Source organism: Macaca fascicularis, chromosome 3 (genome assembly GCF_037993035.2).
Source record: "Macaca fascicularis isolate 582-1 chromosome 3, T2T-MFA8v1.1".
Lineage (NCBI taxonomy): Eukaryota > Metazoa > Chordata > Mammalia > Primates > Cercopithecidae > Macaca > Macaca fascicularis.
In genome coordinates this window covers 138,397,140-138,421,950 of record NC_088377.1, presented here as the reverse complement: position 1 = coordinate 138,421,950, position 24,811 = coordinate 138,397,140, and the positions used below count along the sequence as shown (strand labels likewise).

The 24,811-nt window shown below is 33.0% G+C and overlaps 1 protein-coding gene across 7 annotated transcripts in view; it reads right to left on the bottom strand.

Moving 5' to 3' along the window:
- PCLO (piccolo presynaptic cytomatrix protein) overlaps positions 1-24,811 on the bottom strand; it is a 401,999-nt gene that overhangs the window by 205,112 nt on the left and 172,076 nt on the right. For all 7 annotated transcript variants that reach the window (XM_015447837.3, XM_015447839.3, XM_005550357.4 and 4 more), the window contains exon 4: positions 6,971-7,687. In XM_015447837.3, coding sequence (XP_015303323.3) covers positions 6,971-7,687 — 717 coding nt within the window. The remainder of the gene's footprint in view (positions 1-6,970; positions 7,688-24,811) is intronic.

Sequence of the window (24,811 nt, the reverse complement as noted above, 5' to 3'; positions counted from 1 at the left end):
ATAAATAGCTTTTGTGAGCAGGAGCATGGGCTTTCCAGAGATCTGGGATCCTTAGCGACACACCACAACCCTGAACTTGTTGCCTTTCTTGGGCTATGATGATGCCATGACAACAATTTAGGTTCAAGAATCAGAGAGGCCTTAAATAAAAATTAAACATAGAGACTTGTTGCATGAAGACTTTTTTGCTAAGTAAAAATATATATGAGTAAAATAAAACTGATACAGTTAGTTGTCCTGTTTAAAGGAGGACACAATAGTCTTACAGCCTACAGAAAGGAGGGGTTAGGGGAACAGCTGCCTAAGAGCATGCTACAGCTCACTCTAGCCTATGAGGCCACCTTAATTCCACTACATCTGTATCTTGAACTGTTTCAATATTATCAGTGTGTGAGTTGGCATAAGCTCTTCTGATCTAACTATGGCCCAAATAAACAGATATAAGGTTGCACAACAAACATACTCCTTCCTTCCTTCCTTTCTTCCTTCCTTCCTTCCTTCCTTCCTTCCTTCCTTCCTTCCTTCCTTCCTTCCTTCCTTCCTTTCTTCCTTCCTTCCTCCCTTCCTTCCTTCCTTCCCTCCCCCTTCCCTCCCTTCCTCCCTCCCCCATCCTTCCCTCCCTCCTTCCTTTTTTTCTTCTCCTTTTTCTAGTTAGAGTTATCAAATATAAATATTGTTGGCTGGATGCTCATTTTACATTCATTTTCATCCAAATATATACCTTTGTTATGCATGGTCAATGATCTATCCTGAGCATATTACAGGGTAAAATGCTTTTTCTGAATTTACAATGTTACTCAATTGAAAAAGACAGTGTGATATATTCTTAACAACTGTAGTGCAAAAAGTAATGCCTACTCTTCAGTGTGCACCTAGAATTAACTACACTGTACCAATTGAATGTCTTTCCAATAAATAATTTCTTATCTGCAGTTGTGAGACTATAGTAGGAGGGTTGATGAGCACTTAACTCATTTCAGTTCCTTTCTTATATTGAAGTGGCAAGCAACAGTGAAGCTGCCTATGGTGGTGATACTGCAATGATTTTTTTTTCCCCTAAATGACTTTTGCATAGTATAAGGTGGCAAGTCTGCAAAGTGTTTACTCTCTAGGCTTTTTCCCTTTTCCTTCCAATAACCCCCTGCCATTTATTGAGCTGCAGACCGGTCAGTGAGGGGCACTGATGAATGGAGCCCCATTTGGATCTCTTCTGATGGTGGTGTATCTTGAGGCCTTCACTAGTAGTGGAGAATGTGCCAAGACACACCTGCACTGCCAAATTTGGTTTTGCTCTTTTCACAAAAGCCTTCCATATTGAAGGCAAACAGAATTGTTTTGAATATTGTTAACGAACTGAATTCTAGATGACATATAAAACTGTGCAAAGAAAGGATGCAGTGTTAAGTTTTTGTTTAACTTTCCCAAAGCCATTTATTTTGATGGGCTAAAATTAAACAATGAATGCAAATCTTATAATTTACATAAAGTCTACATGAATGCAGATTACTGATCTGAGTGTTTGAAATGCTCCAAACAAAATGAAGCCAATAAAATTCACTAGACCTGGAGTGAAAGATCGGACGCTCACACCTAAGCACTATAATATGGGAGTCCTTCTCACTACAGAAAACATGATTAGTTTTCATCCTTTCTGATTAGGCAGTCACTTATTGGCTATATGTAACTTGAATACTAACCCTCAGATCATTTTAACCAGAAATAAAAGTACCTGCTAAAGAGTGTTCCAAGTTAGGTTTCTATGGGGAGAGTATTTTAGTGTACTATATCAAATAAATATTTAAACAGTATTCTGTTTATGTAAGTAAAAAGATAAAATTCTACAGCAAACATGAATTTTAAAATGTTAAACTAAAAATTTAAAGATGTGTATGTAATTTTCAAATTGTTATACCTCAGGATTAATTTTAATGCTATTCAACAAACATTTTGAAAGACAGAAATGAATGAAGTGACAAAATGATGTTGCAACAATGAAATGTAAACAACGTACTATAATAATATGAACAATATAAACGACAGCTAAATTAATGAATAAATAATACACATATATAAATAGAGTAAATATTATACCAAGTGTTTGGTATAGCAGTGAGGGTTGCCAAGAGAGATGGATGATTATAATAATGGAAAGCCAGTATCCTAAAAGTGTCATAGGAAAAAACATCTTGTGCAGTGGATGAGAGCACAGTCTTTGTAATCAGAGCTGGACTATAATTCTAGTACTTCTGCCTTCCAGCTATGTGATCTTGGGCACAGAAATTCAGTTTCCCCATCTTTACTAAAGCTATCATAATATTAACTTTATCAATCATTGTATAAGGAAGTACTTAACACAGCAGCCTGAATAGTAAGAGGTAAATTAAGAGTATTGTTTTGATTGTAAATAAAAACTAATTAAGAAATTAATCATTGCAGAAAATTCTGCATCAGGAAAACTGACTACCACTAGGGAATAGAAGGGGAGACTCATGGACGACATGCTAGCAGAGTGGTGTGGAGGTTCAGGTGGGATTTTTTCTGCCAGATGATGCGAAGCTGCGGCATCAGTGCACATACAAAAACTGAGAACAGGTTCACAAAGGAGAAAGCACAAGCTATGTTCAGGAAACACACAAGGCATATTTGGCTGTTATTCTTTAATGTCTCCCCATAGGGAACGTTAGCAGTTGCTTGAAAGTTGTGTTGGAGCCAGATTCCAGAAGGCTGAGAAAGCCAACTAAGTCATTTAGACAGGAGTCTCTGCTGTGGGGTGCATATACCGTGGTAGCTATGCAAAGTGCTTCAGTGGAATACAATGAGACGACACTAGGATTTTAGTTGCATTTTTAAATCCAAAATAGAGGACAAATTAAATTGCACTAATATTTAATCAATAGATGGGCAATACTATTATCTCACATGTCATGTCAGTTGGTCACATGGTCTGTGAGGACTCCTGGGAGAAGGCCGGAAGTTATAATGAGGCAACCAACTATAAAGAGAAGTTATAGTGAGGCAACTACTTCACTTGCTCACCTTTATGTTGAAGCTTATTGTTCAGTTATGCAGGTTTATGGTTTGTAGTTACAATAAATCACCTAGCTTTAACTAAAACAATTTTCCTATAATAGCTAAGTAGTAGAAAAAAATTTCTGCAAAAAAAACATTTGTTAAAAATCAAACTAGTAATGTAAGATATACACACATGCACTCATAAGAAAGCTAACAGTTTTCATATTGCTACATGCTTTTCATCAGTTTTCATAACAAGGTGAGAACAGTGATCACCAAATTAAATCAGATCTGACTTGAAGTTAGGAAAAAATGCTTGACATTATTAGGAAAGCTATTTGAAATCTGTTTCTGCATCTATTATTGCTAATAACAAACCTTACCCTAAATACAGAACGTGCTTTGAATCAAAGCCAGTGGTATTATGACACTATTACAAACTTCTGTAATTTTCAGCAAATAAGTTTTCTAGTACTTTATAAGTTTTCACTAACTTGAATAATAACCATTGGGAATATTCTTTTGAATTTTCTTGCTCAATAAGAAAAATTACATAACAGATGGGGAATTTTTTTTTTGTCATGAAAAAATGACTAAAGTAATATGTGGAATCAATATAGTGACAAATCAAACTACATTCCTTTGTCAGCAAATGTTGTTGGAAGAAACAAAGAAATAATTGTGGAAGGTTTGGGAAAAAAATATTAGAACAAATTTAGTAGCAAAAGATCTAATAATAATATAATCCAACTATGGAGATTTCTTTACATACTCAGTTCATAATAGTTCCTATTTCTCTTTAATTAATAATAAAATATTTTAAGAATTACTATTGTGAATCCTCAAGGAAAAATGCACCAATGAACACATAGCATCAATGTGGACTGATTTGTTTAATTCAAAAAAATGTGTATTTTTTAAATAAAAAATATTAAAAATTGAGAAGTAATTTCTCTGATTGGAATTATAATTTTAAAGAATAAGGTTAGGGAGATGGCAGTACATGTGAAAAACATTTATTCATTACAAGTAAGCCAGAATTAGACAGACTGCCTCAAGATATTACTGATGTAGTACACTGTATACTAATAAGAACTTCATATTTTGAAGAACATTTATTTTGTACTGGGACAGAGAATATGACATTATTTTTGACCATGACACAGATATTTACTGTTTATCTCATGGAAAATTAGTTAAAAAGCTGCAGAATGTGGAGATTTGATCCTTACTTAAAAATAGAGGATTGCAAGTGCTTTTCAGTAATACAATACTTATTAGACAGCAAGAAAATAAATACTAATTGTCAGCAATATGCTGGGTATTTGATATTTAAAGCAAAATAAACAATACCTGTTTCTCTGAGAAAATTATAATGTGGAAACAGCTCTTTGAAGATAAATATTTGGAAATTATTTTATGATTATGCTATACAAAATAACATATGTCACTTTTAAAAGTTATTGCATCTGCTCATGTAACAAACTTTAAAACAGAATATTTTAATCTGTTTAAAAACCTTCTAGACAAAGAAATGCAATGGGTTTGAAAATCATTTGCTGGAAAGTATTGTAAAAGCCCCACATTTTCTGACAGTTAACAAACACAAATGATTGATATTAAGGAAGGTTAACACTTATTTGTGCAATTACCAATTCTTTTTTTCATAATTGGTTTACAATCCACACTTTAAAAAAAGGTAGCAATATTTAGTGAGAACAAACTGTGAGCTACTTCTTCCATTTGTAGCATATTCTTTTTAATTATCTTTTTTTCCTGCTCTGAATAGCCATTAAAACTGAACATCAAAGTATCAAAATAAGCTTAACTTTGAAGCTGGATTTCAAACAACTATATCATAAAGTTTTACACCAAGATCTTAAAAAATATTAAAACATAATGCTCTCTCTAAAGTATCACTATTAAACACCTTTTAAGGTGATCAAATGTATCTGTATTTACTATCTGCATTTAAATAAATATAATAACAATGGTAATTTTAGTTTATTTCACTATTCTTTGTGAATGTTTTAGAAAGTAAATATTAGTCAAATAGTGCATACATAAAATTTATAAATAAATACATATACACATATTGTGGTTGTATAATGAAAGAAAAAGTAATAAAAAGAAAGTGATAAAGGTATAAAATAAAAGAAAAAAGTACTGCATTCAGGAAATATTTAAAAACTTCTTGCTTGGAATATATTTAAAACACAATAGGGAATCATTAGGAACATCTGAGTGATGGAGTTAAATTATCAGAACCCTAGAAAACATTTACCTGACAGCTATAGACTGGAGAAGGGATAAAAGGAAGGCATCCTAACCAGTAATTAGATTGCTCAAATAATTGGCAAAAGGTCATGAAAGCAGTAAGTAAGGTAGTGCCCTGAGGAACAGGAGTTAATAGACAGAAGTGTGATACTTTCATTGTGGAGAACAAAGGGCAGGTAAGAAGAAACCTTAAATCACTCAGAAGATTAGTAACTGGCAGACAGGAGACAGGTGCTTGATGGTGAAATAGAAAGTTACAAGCAGAAACTGTTTCTATAGAGAAGAGGAAAAGAGTCAGACATATTGAGTTTGCATTTACAGAGAGGCTTTGAAGTAGAACTGCTGTCTAGGTACTTGAAAATGCAGGTCTGACACCCAAAAGAGGGACAAGAAGTATATACGTGTATTCAAAAATTGTTCATGTAGCTCAAAGCAAAACAAGGGAAAATCATCTGGAATTTGCAAGGAGAAATCATAGAGATAGTCAAAGCAGATTTCATAAAGTATGATCAGAAAGACAAAAAGAGAAGGAAAGTAGAGGGTCATGAAAGCCACAGAAAGTTCCACAAAGGGACAAACAGTACCAAGCACCATGCTCTGCAAAGGTTAGCTAGAAGAAGCAATTCATGGTGCTGGTGGTGGCTAGATTCAGTCATTAGAATGGAGAATACATATAGGCATCTTTTTGACTCTGATAAAACTCATTTAATGAAAGGAGACCAGGATTTACTTAGATAATGTGTGATGCATCAGATAGCAGAGATGGGTTGGTAAGCATGTGTTAAAACTAAAGAAAACACAACTGAATCACAGTGAAACAAACTATAGTTTCTAGTTGGAATTTTAATACTATTAAATTATTTAATTTCCTGGTAAGTCATTGCTGTCCTCTGTGAATTAAATGTATTCAGTGAAGTATAATGTAAGATCTCTTATAGCTCCAAAAAATATCAGAGTTCCTCTGAAAAGGATGTAACTGCTTGTGAAAATATTCGTTAAAATGGGTTAAATGAAAATTTTCCATTAAAGAAAAAGAAAAGAATATTTTTCCAAATTATGCTGATTATAAATAACCTTTCAATATTAAACACATTGAATAAAACTGCTAATAGAATACATTATATTAAAAATCATGCTAAATATTCAACTGTTTTGTGAAATTTTAGAAAGACTTTTACTTTGGATTTTAGTTACATCACTTTTTTTCCTTTTTTCTTTTTTTTGGAATCACTTTATAGCTGACCACATCTTAAAACGATTTCAACTGGGAAAAACCTTGTTGACTCTTACGTAAACAAATGGCTAAGTAAACAGAAATTTACATAAAGACACATTATTTTACATTAAAGGAGGATATTGAGTTTTGTGTCCATAGTAGAGAAAAAAAAAAAAAAAAAAAACTAGATAAGTTCTTTATCACTCCATATGATTTTGATAGATTATTTGATAGGCATAAGAAACAGGGAAATAAATGTATTTATGCTTTATGTACACTTCATAAAGCTGTGAAAAGGCCAAAGTTCTTCATTATAGTCAAACAATTGTTATACTTCTTTAAGAATGTCATTCATTGTTTGAGGAACTTCACTTATATAATTACCAATGAGCAACTTGTATACTTATGTTAAAAATTAATAATTTCACACATGAGAGTGTGAGAAGTTAGTAAAGTTTAACTTACTGTTTTTTCTTTCCCAGGTTCCACCTGATCAGGTTTTGCTGTGCACAATGGCTGTGGCTGTTCTTTTATTGTTTTGGTTGTCTTATCATCTTCTTTAGGTAAACTCTGAGGTGTGCCAGATGGTAAATCTTCCATCTTGGTCTGCGGTTGTTTCTCTTCTTGCACTGTCTTTGGAGCCACTCTGCCTTCAAGCTTTTCTTCAGCAATTTGTACTTGAGATTTAAGTAAGTCATGTTTTTGTTCTTCTGGGGCTGATGCTTTTGCCTCTGGGAGTAGCTTTTTGTCTTCAGGGGTTGGCTTTTTTTCTTCTAGGAGTTGCTTTTTTTCTTCAGAACATATCTTTTCTTCTTCAAAGATTAGTTTTTTTTCTTCATGGAGTGGCTTTTTTTCTTCAAGAGCTGAAGCTTTGTCTTTCTCTAGTTTACTCTCTTCTTGTTTTTGATCTGTGGCTACCATAGGAGGAATTTTTTCCATTGATAGTGTTTCCTTTACTTCTTCCAGAATTACTTTTTCAGCTTCTGTTTTTACTTCTTGTTCTGGCTTTTTCACTAATTTTACTTGGGGAGGCACTGCTGTTTTCTGAGATGGTGATTCTGTAGGAACAGGCATGGGAGATGCTTTGGGTCCTGATGGCACAGGTGGCATTTTGCCTATGTCTCCAAGCTGTCCTGATATTGCTCTCTGGGTTTGGCAATTTAAACAGAGCCATTCTTGAATCTGTGAAAAAAAATAGCAATGAACAGATTAAATGTATTATAATGTATCTGTTTCTGTCATTTTACCCAAGTGAAAATTTGGTAATTCCTATGTTTTTGTATATGGAGAAGGTGGGTCACTGTTTTCCAAATCAATGACACAGTAAATTTTTAAAACATTACAAAAAGGCTATTTGAACTCTAAAAATGTATAGAATTTCTAGAGACTAGCAATTCACTATCTTCATTAAATGAGAAAAAGAAAAAGAAATAATTGCATTAAATGTGGACCCAGAGAAATATTCATTTTCAGGAAGAAAGAAAATCTGCATTTGTTCCAAATAAAATTATTTTAAGGCCTGGTTTCTTCAAAATTAGCATTTTCATCCAAAATTTATTCAAAGACTATTACATTTCATAATAACAAATTAATCAAAAGTTCTTTTAGGATTTAGCCTATTATCTCCTATCTCTTGACTTGGGCCAAATATAGTTCTACCTTTCAGAGTAGAGCTTTATAGGTATAGATAGTTTTCAAGAATCACTTGTGCACAATTTGCTATCTGCTTCCAGATTATGAACATAATTTCATTCTTAATACTTATCACATTTCCTCATGCAATTGAACAAGAGGCACTCCAAGGCTTAATCGTTTGGTATCTTTTTCCCTGAGTGTTCTGATTTGCTGACTAAAACATTTTCCTTCTTCTTTCTTTTTGCCAGGCTGGGGTGCAATGGTGCAATCTCTGCTTACTGCAACCTCCGCCTCCTGGGTTCAAGTGATTCTCCTGCCTCAACCTCCTGAGTACCTGGGATTCAGGCATGTGCCACCCACGGCCAGCTAATGTTTTATTTTTAGTACAGATGGGGTTTCTCCATGTTGGTCAAGCTGGTCTTGAACTCCTGACCTCAGGTGATCCGCCCACCTTGGCCTCCCAAAATGCTGGGATTACAGGTGTTAGCCACTGCTCCTGGTCAAACATTTTCTTATATCTCTGCTCTTCAATGTCTAAGCCATGGTCACCTGCACTAAATCAACTGATAGGGTCTTTAGACATACAAATTCCTAGGAAGTACACCAAAACCATTTTAGCAGAATCCTGGGAGAGGAAACAGAAAGACCTGCCTTTTTGATAAATTGGTTAAGAATTTTTGCAAACTAAATACTAAAAACTACTCTCCGATAAGAATACAGAACAAATGATCACCTAGGAGACAGATTATGTTAAAATAATACTATGAAAGAGTTCCTCCCTGATTGGTGTGTGTTATATTTTTTCTTACATTATATCTATTCTATTGTTTAAACGTAAAGGCTATGTATGTAGTTCTAATTGTTACCATTGAATGTGTACCCATTCTATAAGGCACAGGGTTAAAGTGTCATACAAATATTATTGCTTTCATGTATTACACTGTACTCTGAGAAGTTCAATTTCAAATTGCTTTTCATGCTGGCTCACTCTTTCCAGTTGCTTATCTTAAATTCTTTGGATAAAAAAATCACTTATTGCTCTAGAATACTATCAGATATCTAAGTTTCATTTCTTATTTCAGGATCCAATTACTTTAGAAACTAACGATGTTGCTTAATAACTATGATTATTTTGCAATATGTAAGCCATTATAATTCTTATTTGCTGATCTAAAAGAGTAAAGACAAAAGTCAATTCTGTAAATGTGGTAAAATGCTGCCAATAAAATATTAGGATATATATGTACTCATTTGTTTTTTGTGTATATAATCACTCAATATCAGTTCTCTTGTTAATTTCATGTCTAAGGAGCTCTGAAGTGAATTGTGTGCCTTCTTTAATTAATGTCTTTATATAAAAGTCATAGGAAAGAAGATTTGATTCATTATGTCAAATTCTAAAAGTTCTAGCTCTTGTGTTGAACAGTCCCTGAAGGAAGAACTTCCGTAATACCTACAGAAAATCAATCTTCATTGATAACGTAGTTTTAAAAACAATTACTTGGTTGAGACACATCTTAAGAGATTTTCATTCAGAGCCTGAGTTTTTTATTTTTATTTTTTTGAGATGGAGCCTCGCTTTGTCACCAGGCTGGAGTGCAGTGGCGTGATCTCGGCTCACTGCAGTCTCTGCCGCCCAGGTTCAAGCAATTCTCTTGCCTCAGCCTCCTGAGTAGCTGGGATTACAGGTGCACGCCACCACACCCAGCTATTTTTTGTATTTTTCGTAGAGATGGGGTTTCACCATGTTAGCCAGGATGATCTAGATCTCCGGACCTCATGATCCACCCGCCTTGGCCTCCCAAAGTGCTGGGATTACAGGCATGAGCCACCATGCCCAGTCCCAGAGCCTGACCTTTTAAAACACAAAAACAGATACAAATGGCTGCATTTCTGTGCAGTTTTGCCATATGGATTCTAAAAATGAAATACAGGTGTGTATTAAGCGTCTCCATAGGCCATGTTCTAATATAAATAAGTTAGAAAATTTTAATATACCAGAAATACAGGTTTCATTCCATTGGAAATTTTTGTCATTTAAAAAAGTGTGACTATTTTATCTGAGTTTTGGGGACAGGGACAAATTATTCTTACAAAATTGCCATCTCTTGCTACTTTACAGCATATGAGGCCACAATGGTACATGGCTTTAGGTACAAGAAAAATGTGTTGAGAAAATAAAACATAGTGATAATTTCAAGGTAGTATACTCATTATTTTCCTATAATATGAAATTTAGGTATCAGGATAAAAGGTATCATCTATGCAATCTATTTTGTCACATAAAATATTTCATTGTCCCAATTTAAAGTAATGCTTAGGAAACCTATAAAGTGGTGATAACCACTAAACTACTAACGTTTGTAATGCAAACAGAAGGCAATAGTGTAAATCTGAGAGATAAAAGATCTTATCCTGAGAGCCTCATTGACTATTTCAAATCAATGTTTTGCTTAAATAGCCATCCATGTTCAGTTAAACCTAGCATTTTAAGTAATCGCTATTTTGCAATTATTTTTAACGTAATGTTGCTATACTCAGTCTCTTGGGTGCATGACTAATTTTCATTGGGAAGGAAAGAAGGCAGCCAGTCTTTTGAACTTACACTCTGACTAATTGTCACCAAAATTAATTTGGAGCTAATATTTCTATTACGTCAAATTATGACTAAATAATTCATTCATATATCTATTCTGTATGTATCTATTTGGTTTATATCTATTAGTTGGAAAGTATATATGCAAAGGTTATTTCATCAAGGAACCAGCATTCAAGTAGAAGAAATAATGCATGGTTGAAAATAAGTAAAATATGCAGTAAAAACAAAGAGATGGAGATACTGTGTTGCAATGCAGAAGAGGGAGATACCACTTCTAGTTAGGTGTTTTCCAAGAAGCTTTGGCCTTAAAATAGATACGTTAATAAACTGTGAATGTGAAATAAATCCATTTTCCCAAAAATATGTCTTGTCACTATTTGACATAATAGAAATATGAAATGAAAATGTCTATTCATATTTGATAGCAATCAGTCAAAATGTAAATACACATCAGGCTAAGGCCTTATTTCATTCACATTGAAATTCAATAATTAAGAGATGAGGCACAGCAAAAATCATATAATACATGCCTGAAAAAAGGCAATGATTAAAAACACTAAATTTGACCAAATCTAGATAAAAATTAAACAATAAAAATGTTCTTTAGCTTTAAGAAGATAATTGAAGATAAGGTTGGAGAGGCAAGTTGAGATTCTCTGTTAGGTGGCAATTATTCCCAAATAAATGGCACTTATTGCCACAAGTAGACATTTTGTAGAAGAAACTGGAATCCAGTGACGGTTCTTATAAAGGAGTAAAATCTGCTTTGTTAAGATCAGTCTGGCAGAATGTGGTTACCAACCTATGTTGATAAAAATTAAATCTAGAGGTGGAAAGAAACTATTAGAGTAAATGGAAAGGATGGAATGAATATAACAGGATTATCTGAGGAATTTAGTTTGAAACATTAGGAATTTGATAAATTATAAGCCACAAAGAGTATGTTTTTCAACAATTAGAAATGCTAAACTGGTGGTCTTATATGTGTCTCTTCTCTTTTCGGTAGCCCTAGGACCAAAAATAAAATGTCAATAAATTCAACAAGCAGAGGAAATTATAATGTCAATAAAGAGTTGAAAGGGAACAAAGCCCTACAGTAACACCAAACATTTTCTAGTTATATATATAAATTCAAATTTTGTTTATTAAGGGGGAGCATAGGAGTATCACTGGAGGAAAAGGCAGAAGCTAGGTAAAATACAAAGAGGAAATGAGAAAAGAAAAATTGATCAGGTTTTTCACAGTGAATAAAAAAGAATAACAGTAAATTTTCAATAAAGTTTATTTTGGACAATATGGGTAATCATCATGATCATATCATCATTAATTATAAACAAACTGACTGGAAAAATTTGCTTCTCCCAAAATTTTGGAAATACTCTATAATCACGTAAGATATAAACATTTGTAGGTCACAATTTTTTTTTTCATTCTTTAACAAAAATAATCCAAAGATTTTTGTATCACTGTATTCAGGAATTTGGTTAAGAAATACTGTGTTTATAGTTCCAAAAGATGTTATCTATACTCTTAGTTCCTAAATAGCCACACCATTACATTTTCATATTGTTTCTGGTCCAGTAGCAACCTGGAAATCAATTAAACAAAATTATTTCACTTATGTAACAACTCAATATATCAATGCCATATATGACTTTACTAGTTGAAAATATTTAGCCAGACATAGCATTAACTCTTCCTGTAACAGAATTGTGATAAACATGATTATTCATATTTTGCCTTAAGGTTAAGAATCAAATGAGTTAAAGTTTTATCTTTGAAATATCTTCTTATAAATATAGTAAGACAACCAGCAGTTTTATCTGTGTATATATTTATATATATGTGTGTGTGTACATCTGTATATACACACATAAAACTGGTTGTTATGTGAAATAATAGACATATATATATAAAAAACACAATTTCATTCTATATGTGTATATAGATCTATCTATATATCATATAATATATCATGTTATATATTATATATAACATATGCGATATGGTATATGATACCGTACAGATATATATAAAATAAAATCTCATTTTAAGGTGTTGTTTGCAAGATTTTTCCAATACAAATTTCTTCATTACTTTTAATGGAAAAAGTAATGGAAAAAGCCACAATTACTTTTGCATCAACCACATATATATGTACTGAGAACATCTCTATTATATTTCTGAGTTTACTATGTAAAAAAATACAAAATATAGATGCTTAAGGAGGCTTTTAAAAAAACATGCTAATCATCCTTGTGGATGCTTTAAGACTGCTTCCATTTTTTCCCTGTGATTTTAAAATATATTTTGAATATGCTATTATAAGTATTCTCTAATGGTATAAAACAATAAAAGTTTATGTTTCATCTATGTTATCATTAAATATAAACAAACTCAGAGGCCCCCAAATTATGAGGCCAATCACTATTTATTCAGTGCTATAACATTAATAATCAGGGTATCAAAATTCATCTCCAAGTAGGAAAAATTCTGACAAGTAGAATATATAAAATAACACCACACTGATCACAAAATACTCAAATTTATTCAATTGTCAGCTAGTACATGTTAATAAAACACATTTATTTTAACATCAATTCACCAGAGCTTGTTCAAAAGAAAACAATGTTAAAAAAAATCCATTCATCTTAAGAAGGAAAGTAGAAAATGAAGGCAATAATAACCCAGAGAAGGGATGCTACTGTGCCACTCAGCATTTTTCCATCAATAAGCAATTTGCTTTATATAACATTTCAGCTGTAACTATAGCAACAATACCATTAAGGAAAATCTCAGAACTTCAGGGCTGCCTATTTGTCTTTCTAAGGATCTTTTCCAAAGCATAATAGTAAGACCTGTAGCAGGTTGAAAGTTTGCTTTTCGACTTAAAATGGTAAAGAAATGGTGGTCACAAAACCTACATGAGCATTCATATTTGTATTGGAGAAATCTTCCAAACACTACCTTAAAATTAAATTTCATTAAAGATCAAGTGAAGTGATTAGGAAGCTTATATCGTTTCCACCCATAGAAGTATTTAGTCAAAGACTGGGTAGGTCACGTCTCAAAATTTTGTAAAGAAATCCAAGCAATGAAGGAGATTGGTACTGTAACATCGAACTCCCTGCCCACTATGAAGCTTTTGAGTCAACACAAATTTTACACAGGTTTTCATTTATCTATATTTTTGCTTATCATTCAGGGTATATTTCAAAAAGAGAAATAATTACACTAATAAACTGCTTAGAATTCATCTTTTTACTCACTGACAAATACACCAATTGGAGAGCAATGTTACGCGTAACTTGTCATTTTTATCAATGTTATTTACAATCTCGGCAATATGGTGTTCTATTCAACTCAGATCCACGCATTCTTACAATGTGACATTCTGATAATTGGGTTTTTTAGTTATAAATTCATTCCCTTTGTGACATCTATAAAAGGGAGAAGGATTGAATTCATAGTTGACACATTCTTCTTCCAGACTACACAATCAATTATTCAGACTACAAGATCAGGACATTAGAAATCTATGATCATTCCCGAGACCGCAGTTTATAAGTATACATAATGATGTATTTGTGATACTTCTATGCTTACTCTGTCCCTTCAAAAAATAAATGAAACGTGTGTCAGGTCCTTTCATCATTATATTCTTTTATCTAGAATGTGCAACTTCATTCATATTTTGTTTCTTTTAAAACCACTGATACCAGAATAATTCATGTTCAAAATATATAATTGAATGATTGAGGTTCTTTCTCATATATAGACATAAGATTATATCAAATTATATTAGAACATAAATATGTATATGAATACAATATTGAGAAATAAAAATAGTCCACATAAAATACTAATTTCCAGTTGAATTGCTGAATGTGAAGAATATAAATTAATAATACAACCTAATAGAATACAGGATACTGTTAGAAACTTGTACTAGAATAAACATTTCTCGGTCTAGGTTGATTAGTGGTCATGTCCCTACCCATCTCTTATCTGCATGCTTATTTCTGCAAGACCTCACTCTTCCGTATACCAAATGAAGTCTCTTTGTTTCCCTCATTAGAACTTGCATTCAGCAGAAGACAGATAAACAAACAAACAAACGAACAAAAAAACTTGCAATGTAGGTTTCTGTATAATGTAAAATACATTAACAGATATTTCCATAAATAGCAGCATGCCAACTAAAATTACGTATATTACAACCAGATATTAAAATTGTGTTTAGAATATGATTTCATACTCTTGATTGATACTCTTTTTGTGTTAATTTTGACTAAACCAGGACCATATTTCTGGTTGCTTTCTCATCATAATTTATATATTTCTTCTGAAACTAACAATCTCTGAATCTTTGATGTTTTCAATACTATTACATAAATAACACATAAATGAAAACTTGCTCTAATTTTAATACCTGTGAATTATTACATTAACACAATTTTGACAGATCTGAAGAAAATCATATGCTTAGTTTTCTTTTAAAAGATATATATATATAGCTGGGTGTAGTGGCTCGCATATGTAATCCTAGCACCTTGGGAGACCATGATGGGTAGATCTCTTGAGGTCAGGAGTTCGAGACCAGCCAGGCCAACATGGTGAAACCCCATTCATACTAAAAGTACAAAATTAGCCGGGTGTGGTGATAGGCACCTGTAATCTCAACTACTTAGGAGGTTGAGGCAGGAGAATCATTTGAACCCAGGATTTGAAAGTGGCAATGAGTTGAGATCATGTCACTGTGTGATTCTCAACCAAGTAGTTTACTTGATCTGAGTTTAATTAGAGTCATTAGATTAACTGATCATCTACCAGTGTGTGTATAAAGGACAACTCCAAGGGCACAGCTGATTTCTCTCTGGTAACCAATGATACACTAAACTTATGGGTAATCACACAACTTACTGCAGTGATTTTAGCTAACTTTAGCGAAAATATAAGACTTAGAAGAAAGGCTTATCTGTGGGTTCATAGCTTTTTTTTGTGATTTTTCTAGTGTACTAAGTTTTAGGCAGATCGTTATTTATGTATTATAAGTGTGGTATAAAAACAATCAATAGTTTTAGAAATATATCATTTATGTCATATGTGTGTCAAGTTAATTTTTAAAATGTAAACAGTTCTCCTCCCTCTGCTCTTATATAGGTGTATTTTGGTATATCTAAGATCTGTATATTGATTTTGCATGTGCAAATAATTACATCAAAGCAAAAAAACTTAGACTCAAGTCTAAGTTAGTCACTAGACAGCACTACAAGCAATGAAAAATTGAATTTTAAAACAAAATTTATTTAAAAGATCTAACGCACTTCATCATAGGGAAATTTTATGTTTGTTACGATTACGAAGAAATATGCATTTGGAAGACAGATCATTTAAAACACACTACAGCCAAATGAAATTTGTGGAACATGTTACAAGATAAAAATCAATCCCCTCACTTACAAATTTAAGCCTCATTGTGGATATAATATTTAAAGACAGAATAATTTCACAGACTAGGGAGTCTGAAATGCATAAGAGGGTGGGTCGCACTAGACTGTCTGGATAATGCAGAATGGATACAGGTGGTGGGAGAGATTGGTTATGTGTTAAGCCCTCCTGTGATGTGGTAGAACACAGTGCAGTACTGGAAGCTCTTCTTGCAGGGAAGAATCAGTATGTCAATTCTGCAAGGTGTAAACTTGTCTAGGTTGAACTATGTTTCCCAGAATCATTTGCCCTAAATATTTCCCATTACAGTGTATGATATTGTTTGGCTCTGTGTTCCCACCAAACCTCTTTTTAAAATGTAATCCCCACGTGTTGAGGGAGGGACTTGGTGGGAAGTGATTGGATTACGGGGGCAGTTTCCCCATGATGTTCTGGTGATGGTGAGGAAGTTCTCATGGGACCTGATGGTTTAAAAGTGGCAGTTTCCCCTGTGCTTTCTCTCTCCTGCCACCTTGTGAAGAAGGTACTAAATTCTCCTTTGCCTTCTGCCATGATTGTAAGTTTCCTGAGGCCTTCCCAGGGATGCGGAACTGTGAGTCAATTAAACTTCTTTGCTTTATAAATTACACAGCCTCAGGCAGTTCTTTATGGCAGTGTGAAACTGTCTAATACAGTGTATAACAGGAAATATTTTGTATGGGATTTGGCAGGTAGTAGAAGAAAAGCAGTAGCCATACTGGGTTTTGTACACCCAGAGAATCTGAGCAGGGTCACCAGGGGCTGTTAAAGGTTACCCATGTTGTCAATTGTTTTGCTTGGGATAGGAAGCAGGAATGCAGCTAATCTGTTTTCCTCTAGATTACCCTTCAGCTTGTCCATAGGCATTTAGCTTGGAGTTCAGTGAGAAGGGACAGGCATTCTGACCTGTCCTCATGGGTTCCAGTTTGTCCTTCCTCTCCCCTACTTTAAATATTTCTTTCCTTCCTCTGCCTGCCCTTCAGACTGAAGCTCCAGCAATCTTCAGCAATCACTTAAACAGCTTTCACAACTGTGTATGAACAAATCTCTATACCAAATCTCTTATTATATATATTTTAAACTTCCTAATCATTCTGCTTTTCTGATTAAAATCTAAGTGATACAGTCAGGCTGAGTCAACTTGTTATTCAAGGGATGATAATTTTTTACACTTTTATCCATGATTGTTGCTGTGTATGCAAAGTAATTCTAACGAACTATTTTGGATATTAACTTGCATGGCCAAGAAAGTGCATTTTACTGGAATTCAAGAGAAATACGAACTGTTTCAGTCAGTGTTAACATGCATAAGTAGTCACTTCAAAGGTTTAGTTTTAAAAAAAAAATTATGGTGAGCTATTTCAATCATCAACATAATTCGTGACATGTCAGGTGACTGTTACGTTATTTAGCCTGATTTGATCATTCCACAATGTTTACATCTATTGAAACATCATATTGTACCACATAAACAAATACAATTATAATTGTTATTATTTTTTTCTTTTTTAAACATTTTTATCATTTTTGTAGAGACAGGGTCTCGCTATGTTGCCTGGTCTCAAACTCCTGAGCTCAAGCCATCTTCCTGTATTCGCCTCCCAAAGTTCTGGGATTACAGGTATGAGCCATGACACTTGGACTAAAATTATTTGTAAATTAGATATAAAATAAAAATTCAAAAAAAATTTAAAGGAGGTAAATATCCACTCACCAACTATCCACTTAAGAAACAGAACAGTGCCAATATTATCTAATACATGGGTTTGATACATGCAGGTGCTGTTTTCAATAACATCCTATTATATATCCTCCAAGAATAACCACTATTTTAATTTTTGTTTTGTTAGATCTTTGTTCCTTACTATGGTTTAAATAGTATACACTTTTTTATGTTATTTACTTTTGTATACTTTTGAACAATATATGAATAGTTCTGTGCCTTTTTTACCTTTTTGTGTTTTTACAGTAAACATTGCCTGGGTGCAAAATTCATCTTTTTTTAATTTTTTGCCCAGGCTGGGGTACAATGGTGTGACCTCGGCTCACGCAACCCCTGCCTCCCAGGTTCAGGCAATTCTCCTGCCTCAGCCTCCCGAGTATCTGGCATTACAGATGCCCACCACCATGCCCAGCTAATTTTTTGTATTTTCAGTAGAGTCAGGGTTTCATTCAGTATGTTGGCCAGGTTGGTCTCGAACTCCTGACCTCAGGTGATCTGCCCGCCGTGGCCTCCCAAAGTGCTGGGATTACAGGCATGAGCCACCACACCTGGCCCAAAATTCATCTATTAAACAAGTGTGGGACACAAAGAATAACTTTAAAATGAACACCCATGAGCCACTGATCCAACTACAGAAATGAAATACGATCATTACATTTGAAGCTTCTTTCAAACTCATTCCTTTATATCCTCCTTTGAGTTAACTAATGTCCTATGTATTATGTCTATCATTATGACACTTGGGGGTTTATTTTTGCTCTATGTGTTTGGACACCTTACTCTTTTGGCTCCCTATAATTTTAGAGTCAGAGTTGCAGAGTATCATTTTTCATATATCTCTTTTAAAATTAAAGTATTTCCTAAAAGTAAAGTTTAATACCATTTGCAAATATTGCTAATAATGATAGATAAACATAAATATATAAGACCATAGCTAGATGTAGGTACTATGAGAAATGAGAGTTCATGACTCACTTAAGTCATTTTTATAATATTAGAGAGATCCCCGCCAAAACTCTGTGTGAAACTCAGGTTATGAGCCACCAGTACACACTCTCTTCACCAGGAAAGTTTTAAATTTAAAAAAAAGTAGTAAAGATCCTACAATCCGGGCAATTACAGATTGCTCAATTAATATGAGGCTAATTGTTAAAAAAAGGATATGATTATTAAATACTCAAACAGGAAGATACAATTTATAAAAATTTGGATAGTTCATTTTAAAAAATCCTTCTGTTCTATTTGACATCCAATGGCTAATCAGTATTAAATCTTTGTGAGACTTTGAAGTTGTTTAAATCCATTCATAAGATAATTATTACACAATTTCTATGATATTCCTATTGTTCTAAGTGCTATATATAATTTTTGCTCTTAGAAGAATCAAAGTAATTATATAGGAACTAACAAAAATACAATGAATATATATTCATATGTACTATATGCATGAATATATAACATATCCATACATATTCATGTCTACATCCTCATTTAGTAAAATAATACAATTAAGGCAAGAATGATCAAATCAGAATCAGGAATAGAGCAACTAATTGGCTGAAGTCACCAGGGAAACCTTAATAAAGTGAAATTTATTATGAGCTGTGGCAGACCAACTGGATTTGGAAAACAAAGAAAAATGAACAAAAGCTCCAGGAACAAGAAACACACACACACACACACACACACACACACACACACCCCCACAAAACGAGTATTTTTCTTGGTCTAGGATAATAGAAACAAGTAAAAAGCTAGGTGGAGAATGAAAACAATGTATAATTCATATGCAGAAGATAAATATCAGTTATAGAATTTAGGCTGAAATTGGCAGGATAGAAAAAAGTCCAATTTTAAGTCAATATTTAAGAAGAACTTAGCTCTTCAGTTAAGGCATGATTGTTGGCATCTGTTTTAAAGCTACTCATTGATAGAAGTTATTCCTTTTCTTGTAACTGTTCATAGACTTGAGAATCCAAAGTGTCATATATTGAGGCTGAAATTCACTTGTGTTTCTTCAAAAACATATAAATAAATAAATAACCTGGAAGTACTGCCTGTTCATGGTAAATTTGAAAAATTTGAAACTATCATTGAAAATTATATTGAATTTTCTGATGTTATTACATTTGAAAACATGATTTGTATTGATGACATAATAACCAACCATATGGATGCATTTTATTTAATGATTCTTCAGTTAGAAGAGTATTGTAAATACAGCTATACAAACATACATCAAAATGTAAATTCAGAGAAGCAGTAAGAGGTTTAAAGTAGTTTTTTGTTTGCATAAATAAAATACTTATTATTTACTTTGCTACCTGGTACCTAACAGTATGCCAAAAATGTGTATTATACATTCTAAACATTCAGAATCCAATCTTTCACTCAGCATATTTGCAGGCATTTTGTTTCTATCAGCAAACAGGTAGACACAGCCATATAAGGCTGAAGACCCATTAGCCATTGAAGGAATCTGAGAAAGTATAGATATTTTAAATAGATTTAACTTTCACATGTGTTGTTTGTCTCCAGTCTCAGTCAGTAAGGATGGGAAGTAGTGATTTGGAACTGAGAAAGGGAAACTGGATAATATAGAAAGTCACATTGGCAAAAATACTGTGTGTTAGGCAGCATATACATTACCATTAGTAATTCTAGCACTACAGTATAGATTAAGGGACACATAACAACCAAAAGTGAATACTAGTTTACATAAACCCAACTTTGAATAAAAGGCCTAAGTTCAATTAATTTCTTTAAATGCTAAAGAACAAGAGATATTTACTGATGGATCCTAACAACCAGGTCCCAAGCCTCACATCCTTACAATTATCATTCTCTAGAAAGACCACTGGGACTAACCCTAGAACATAGTCCATTCTGTTTGCCTCAGTCACCTCAAGATACCTGAGACATCCCAATCAACCCTCATTACCTAGACTCTCCCTCTCCCCCCTCCTCATACCTGCTCAGTGTTTCCTGAAAAGTGAGGATGTGAGGCCTGGAACGAATCAGTGGAGAAGAGGAGGAGCCCAGAGAGAGAAAGAGGAAAGTCTTGACAGAAACATGTGGAATGCTTTATTTTCACCTGTCCATATTGCTATCAGGACCATTGCAGGAGTGGTGTCACCGGGAATACATGGTGCTCTGAAGCTCCTGGAACATACGAGATAAAATTGCTCCATGGGGGAAGTCAGCTGGAGTCTCACTGCCTGAAATGTTCAGCTGAGTCAAATAAAGACTTTTGAGTTAGAAAGTGGCATGATTGAGCCTGTCATCTTGGAAAGAATATGGTAAAGAAATGTACCCTAAAAAATTGACAGTGCTTTCCAAGCCTTTGATTATGCTCTGTGGACTTGGCTGAAAAATAGAACTATAAAATAGAATTCCCATTTTGAACACATAGCTGGTTTCCGTTTAGCATGGAACTTCCTCCCTAGGCTACTTGCATTTGAAGAGGACAAGTCTACCCTGAAGGAATGACAGATGCACTGTGGAGGTTACAAGCTTATACAGATGACTGTGGCAGCAGCAGAAGAACTGAATGAGGGAACTGACATTGCCAAGAAAAAAATTCCTAATTTATACAGAACATGATGATTTAAAAATAGAAGAGGAACACGTTCTGGGGGGAAGGCTAGAATATGTTGAGCTCCAGGACCCTGTAAATATGCTTATCTTATTGAATCCTCACAACAATCCCAGGAGTTTCTATAATTATGTTCATTACACAGATGAAGAAATTCAAACATAGGAACTAAAAAGTAATATTCTACTCAATAGCCAAAGCTAGTAAGCAGATCTCAGAGATGAGTCTATAGCTAAAGACCTATGTAACAAAACTGCATGTTCTGCACATGCACCCAAGAACTTAAAGTACAGTAAAAATAATACTTATCCACTGAACCATAATGAATAATTGTGTTAAAAAAGGGTACATGCAACAGATAACTTCATTATGAACACACTTCATAAACTATAGGGTACTATTCTGGGGGTGGGAGGGACATACAACAATAAATTCACTTGAGCGTAAAAAAAGATTCAGATCTTAAAGAATACAGAGGGTACTTAGGCCAGAGTTAGAGGTAGAATTACCCAGAGATGATAAGCAAAAGAAGAGAACAGTAGGCAGATCTTGAAGAATAGCTTCATTCAACAAGAAACCAGCAAAGCATATTCAACAGGATCATTCAAAAAGTGTAAGGAAAACCAGTAGTTTTTAGTAAATTTGAGTGAAGATCAGAATTTCAAGAAAGTGATAGGCAATATCACCAAATATAGTAATGAGACTAAGTGACGTATATGTCAAAAAGGTTGGCAGATGTCTCTTTCTATAATGGAACTGAGTTCTCTACATATTAATATTTCTTTCTTAATCCTTCATTTTGTTTCTGTCACCTTTGCAATAATTGTTTTGATTTTTCTCAGGTAGCCTGCATAATTGACTATAAGAATTGTTTTACTTGTAATTCAGGGATGTACCTATACTTAAAAAAATGAGTTATGATGGCTATTACATTGCTTCATCTTTACGTAATAAGAATAAGCATCTAAACATGTAAATGAAAAGAAGTCCTAGAATTAAACTCAAGCTTCATGTTAGAATATTGCCTCGAACAGCATTGGATTCTGAAGTAGAAGTTTATTTGTAGGTGTCATTTTTTTTCCTTATAGAATATTAAATAATCAGACCATACAGACTAGTTATTGTAGAATGTGGCTTAATACTTATTCCTATCTTTCTTCTCTGGTTTTGAAAGTGGACACATTGGTTAAAAGTAAGCAAGCAATGAGAATGTTCTGTATGCTCTGTATGTTAATGCTTATGTAGAAACTACTGCAGGAATCTTTATTCCTGAAGAAGCTACTGAAATATCACATATTTTCACCAGACACTATATTGGGTTCTGTTAATAGAGATTAGAAGCATGGTTGCTTATCACAGCAATCCCAAGGTCTAGCAGAGAAAAAGAAAATATGAATTGTCTCCTATATTTATAATACAAGTTAGCAGAAAATGCTCTGGAAATCAATGAAGATCCAACTCATACAGAGCAGGGATGAGACTCAGGGAAGGTTTTTCAGAAGGAAGTGACAACTGAGTTGATCCATGAAGAATTAGTGTTAACCAGTCAAAGTAGAGCATGCTAAATTGAAGGCAAGTTTGACAGGGTATTTCTTATAACCACAGGAAAATGTGCACAGAAGAGGGATTGTGACTGAAACATTAGAGGAGGCTCAATAAGCAGGCCTTTGCTCTCCCTCATCTCCTAGAATAGTCCCTTTATTTTGTGATTCAAGATAAAAAACAGACCTTTAGATATTAAAACTTTGATTTTTTTTTAAAAAACCAACACAAATTTTACATTTACATTTAAATGTCAAATATAAATATATATTGAATAGTTATTAAGGTAGACTGGCTATTTAGCATTAAGGTATGCATTACTTTTATGGTAAAATTAATATTGTCTAATATATGAGTAACATTTTGGTCATATTTTAATATAATTTGATATTACTAATATTCTGGTACAATCTATGAAATTCAGAATATTTACTGTATGCATTGTCACAGGGTTAGGATTTACAATTAATCTTTATGATCCCATAGTGAGGTGCTCAGATATACAATGTTAATAAAATAATAGAATTTTAAATGTAATTTTATTTTATACAAAATTTGTATCTATATTTTAATTTTCTCACCTGTGAAATTGGGAAAATTAAATTAACACCTACTCTAATTCACTGATGTATTATGAAAAATAATGAGGTAAAAGTTACCTGGTAAACTGTAAAGCAGTCTATAAATTTAAAATATTTTAAAATTGCTTTTATTTATGTTTCTAAAACATGATTTTAAATGGGTTTATAATTACTCTTTATTCACACTGAGTACAAAAAATTGCCTTTTATAAATATATAATTTATTAATCAAAATATCATTTTATATTCATTTGTATTGTTAAGTTGTAAGGCAATCAATCCTAAAACTACTTTTAAATTTTTTTGGTTTAACCTATACTCATAATTAGCACTCTATCCAGTTTTGAAAAACTATCTTTCTATGACAATTAACCAATGTGTAGGGTTTTAAAAAATATATATGTTCCCTCTGGCTTTATTTAATAAAATATACTTCATAATAAACAATATTATAGCTAATGTTTAGTTTATTATAATACTTATTGCACATTCTATTAAATTTGTTAAGAATTAGAAATTTGGGAAAAGGAATGTTATATATGTTAACATTTTATTACATAATATACAAATGGCCTTAGCAAAAATATTACAGATCTAGTTAAAATTATATTTTATAATTAGCCAAAATTGTAAGTTTTTACATATATTTATATATATATATATGTATACATTATATAATTATTTAAAACATGAGTTCATAAAATATATCATGTTAGCAGGTGGGAATGAAGTCTTGGACAAGACAGAAAAATGAAAGAAGAAAACAGTATTTCTAAGGACATAATCAATGCTTGTTTCAAAAGAATCATTTTTTCTAAATGTATTTGAGTTGTATGTTCTTTTACATTCTGTGTGAAAGTCAGGATAATCTCACTGCAGCAATTCTAAGAACAAGTGAAGATGTTATCATCCTAGACTGAATAGGGCTACCTTAAAACATGAATATATTCTGGCAGCTAGTAGGAAAATAAATGAGAAAAACTGACACCTTGAGAAAGAGCTGAATTCAGCTTCATTTGACATTCTGTTGGGACTTAACTATATTAAAAAAAATGTTGTTAGATTCAAATCCTAGCTAGGAGAAAAAAAATGTTGCCTTTTAAAATAATTTTTCATCTGTAATCATAATATCTAACTATGGTTATGACAAATACATACAATT